Genomic DNA, 4,145 nt, shown 5'->3' with positions numbered 1-4,145 from the left:
TATTATTATAATTATTATAATAATATTTGAATATAAATTTATGAAAATAATTTTTAAAATATTAAATTAAATATATAATATATAAAATAAATAAATATATATATTTAATTATAAAAAGATAATTTCTCTTATTTACATTATTTTATATGATAAGATTTGTATTAAAATTAATTATTTAAGTATAAAATTTATTTTTTTATTATTTTTAATATAATTATTTAATTTTATATAAAAATATTATTATATTTAATTTGATTCCAACATCAAATATTAATATATAAACTTTACAGGATTAAAAAATATAAATAATATTTTTTTTTTGAATTTTATTCATTTATTATTTTATGATATCAATTCTATTTTAAAATTAAAATAAATATAATTTATTTATATTTATATTTATATTATTTAATAATTATTTATATTTTTTCTTAATAAAATATAATTTTATTATATGATATATTTAATTTTTTAAATTTTATAATTATATTTATTAATCAATATATAATATAAATAAATAATATATATATATATTGTAACACAAATATAATTTATAATTAGAAAAAAAAAAAGTATTCTGATCTTAAACAAAAAAAAATATTTAAAGAAATATACAAACCAATATAATGTATAATTAATAGATACAGAATCAAATTTAAACGGAAAAATAAACTATTAATTCTTTAGTAATAATTCTTATTTTAATATAAGTAATAAAATTTAAAAAATGTACTCTTTTAAAAATAAATAATATAAAAAGACAACTATTTAACTCAAAAAAGACTTATTTAATATAGAAAAAAAAGAAGATAAAATATCCCATTTATTTTTATAATACGGAATAACATAAAACATAACAATAAATTATTAATAAGCTTTCTAGATATAGAACATATCATAAAGTTAAGGAATATAAAATAGCAACCCATACCCATAATTTTGTAAAATAATAAATTCTTAATTCGAAGCTTAATTAGTATGGTAAATAGAAATAAGTTAATATTGTTATTAAAACTGTATAATTGAATTTTATGATAATTAATTATATGTATTGAATATATCAGGCCATTTTTATATATTAGATATTTAACAAAATATACATAACTTAGTTTATAATGATCCATATATAGAATATATTCAAAAATAAAATTTACATGCTTTCCTTGGTTAAGAATTTACAGATGAAGAATTCTAAAATGTAAGGTTAATAGTAAACTAATCTACAAAGAAAAAATATTCATTGTTAATAGTTACTGATGGCTATTTCTATATATTCGATAATGAATAACTAGTGTAAATTAAAAAAGAAAAAACAGATTAAATGTAAACCTAAACAATATAATTTTATTATGATTATATTCTACTATGTGATAAAAAATTTGGAATTTAATTTTTTTAATTTAATATAAAAAAACAGGAAATGTTTCTTTATTTAACAATAGGGATATCTTAGTTCCAAAACAACTAAGACTAAATAATAATTAAAACCTTAGAATTAATCGAATAAGGATATATTATAAAGTTAATATCTTATGTCCACAATCTTTCCTCTATTTATATATTTGAAGTAGATTTAATAAACAATAAAATCTAATTAACAAATAAAATATTAACAAACGGTTTAATTTAGTAAATAATTTCTAAAGGAAACTATATTTATTGTTTATAATTAATAAATAAGGAAAGGACTACCTTTTTAATTGAATATATTTTAAATAATAACGAATACGTAATCAATTAAAAATACGAAGTGGGAAGGTTTACTTACAAAATAAAATCCTCTTCATAACTACTCTATGCAATTTAAAATAATATTATAGAAATTGGCAGAAGGGCAATTCCAAATAATATGGAATTAGAAAATTAACTTATTTCTTTTTCTTATATAAGCCGGATAGATGATATGTGGATTATGAGCAAATTCGAAAATAAGAAAAATTTAGAAAATTAAAATTTACAAGATAATAATTTTAAACTTATACTCTCTTAAAGTACAGTCGGAAAAAGTAATTTTAAGGAAAATATTATTGTAAAAAATAACGATAAACTTTAAATTTATTATATAGAAGAAATACTTCCTTATTTATCTTGTAAACCGGACTAAATGTAATATTTATAATAAACTTTTGAAGGAATTCTCAAAATTAATACATTTTCAGATAATACTGATTAATATGAAATACTTCCTGTTTAAGTTTATTATGAAGACTACTTAATTATTGTTTACAAAGAAATCTTTTAAAATAGTACAACGGCACTTATTGTCGGACTTTCGATTGGAGTTATACTTTCCATTATTTTTTTAGTTATTTTTTGTTTATGCTTATTTTAAATGAAAAGAAATTATAAATTACTTTTGTAAAATGAAAGTAATAATGAAAAATAGGAAAAATTCGACTTTAGTTAATATTGAGTTTGTTTGTTTTTTTTAATTTCATTTACTTTATGATTTTTTCTGATTTTTTTTTTTTATTTTATTTATTTAATAATTAAATAAATTGTAAAAAAATAATAAATTAATTATTTATTTTGTATCTATTTTGTATTTATTTTTAAATAAAAATTTATTATGATTTTTTTTTTTTTAAAAAAAAAAAAACTTAATTATTTTAAGAAATTATTTAATACTTGAAAAATTAATTTTTTTATATCTTATCTAGAATTAAAAAAAATAATAATTAAAAGAATATATATTATTCAATTAAAAAAAATAATAGCCTTTTTTGTTTTGTTTTCATATATATTTAAAAACTCAAAATTATAAATAAAAAACTTAAAAAAAAATTATTATTAAAAAAAAGAATATTTTGGCGCAAAAAAAATTAAAAAAATAAAAATATGGATGAAACATTAATAAAAAACTTTGAATATTCCCGAGAATTTAATAAAAAAAAGCATTTTTTATTACAAATACCACTTCATATCTTAAAAGAACTTCAAGAAAAAAGTTAACTTTTAATAATTGGCGAAAATTAACAAGATACCGCCAAATTAGTAAGTACTGAATTTACATATAAATTAAAAAAAAACGATTACCCAAACTAATATTATATAACAACAAAAAAAGATGAATAATACAATGTTTAAAATATAACTAAAAGTATATATTAATTAGAAAAATAACCCAACTAAAAGGAAAAAATATATCAGTATTTTTTAGATAATTAAATACTTGAAAAAAATTATAGTTCGAAAAATTTCGATCTTTTTTAAAATGGTATAAAAATAGAATTTTTATTGGAAAAATTTTTCGTTAGTGAAAAATGCCTTTTTGAATTTTGTAAAGAAATACACGCAATCACCTTTTTCGAAAAAAAAGAAATTTTTTTCTTCGAAAAGGAAATTTACCTGAATGTTTTTAGGAAAATTATAGATGATATAAACTAAGAAAAGTATCTTTATGACACTATTTCTATCGAAAAAGTAATTTAAGAGCATTAAAATGAAGATTAAAAAGTTTTAAAGGAAAGTTTGAGAATGTTTACAACAAATGGAATTATTTAATACGAAAATTTATGTGAATTTATCATTATAGAAATAAAAATGGCATAAAAATAATATTAAATGGAAGATTTTTATTATTTATTTGAACGTATGTTAGCTAGTTACATTCCTGAAGAAATGGAAAAAAAATACATAGAAGAAGAAAAAGATAAAATAAAAACAAAATTAATAAATAAACACTTCCTAATAATAGATTAAAATGATTATCAAAATCCTTAAGGAATTTAAAACAATAAAGTCCAATTAAAAAGTTTTGATGGATATTTACTTTCTTTTGAACCAAAAATAAGAGTCGGATAGCTTTTTGAAATGAAAAACAATTTTTTTTTAAATGAATTTAGAAATTATTTAGAAATATTATAGTTAAATAAAAAAGACTAAGATGAAATTCTACTAACACTGTGTAGAACTTTATGTATTACAGTACATAAAAAAAATGCAAGCTTTTTCTCTAAGTTATATCTAAATGAAAATCTTATACAGGATAAATTAAATCCAGACAATTTCTCATGTAAGGTTTATACATCTAAAAAAAAATGAATGATTTGAAAATTAATATTAATTTTTATGATATTATTAAAAAATTAATTAAAACATAGTAAAAAATATAAAAAAATATATATATTTATATAAAATAATTA

General features: G+C 16.4%; 1 protein-coding gene across 1 annotated transcript, besides 7 other annotated features; it reads right to left on the bottom strand. All coding sequences in view use genetic code 6, as the record gives it.

Annotated features, from left to right (window-relative positions):
* Nucleotides 1–54: 54 nt before the first annotated feature.
* Nucleotides 55–116: a microsatellite.
* Nucleotides 58–104: a microsatellite.
* A 280-nt stretch (nucleotides 117–396) lies between the features above and the next one.
* Nucleotides 397–436: a microsatellite.
* A 63-nt stretch (nucleotides 437–499) lies between these two features.
* Nucleotides 500–533: a microsatellite.
* Nucleotides 534–592: 59 nt separating this feature from the next.
* IMG5_117370 (hypothetical protein) lies at nucleotides 593–1,299 on the bottom strand (the record flags this gene model as incomplete). Its single annotated transcript, XM_004034559.1, has 1 exon — nucleotides 593–1,299. A coding segment is annotated over one exon (525 nt), but the record flags the coding sequence as incomplete, so codon positions are not given.
* Nucleotides 1,300–2,521: 1,222 nt separating this feature from the next.
* Nucleotides 2,522–2,553: a microsatellite.
* Nucleotides 2,554–4,077: 1,524 nt separating this feature from the next.
* Nucleotides 4,078–4,145: part of a microsatellite that runs on past the window's edge.
* Nucleotides 4,117–4,145: part of a microsatellite that runs on past the window's edge.

This window comes from Ichthyophthirius multifiliis, assembly GCF_000220395.1.
Source record: "Ichthyophthirius multifiliis unplaced genomic scaffold scaff_1120509250950, whole genome shotgun sequence".
NCBI lineage: Eukaryota > Ciliophora > Oligohymenophorea > Hymenostomatida > Ichthyophthirius > Ichthyophthirius multifiliis.
Note: the sequence above shows the minus strand (reverse complement) of the source record. Positions and strands in the feature narration are given on the sequence as shown.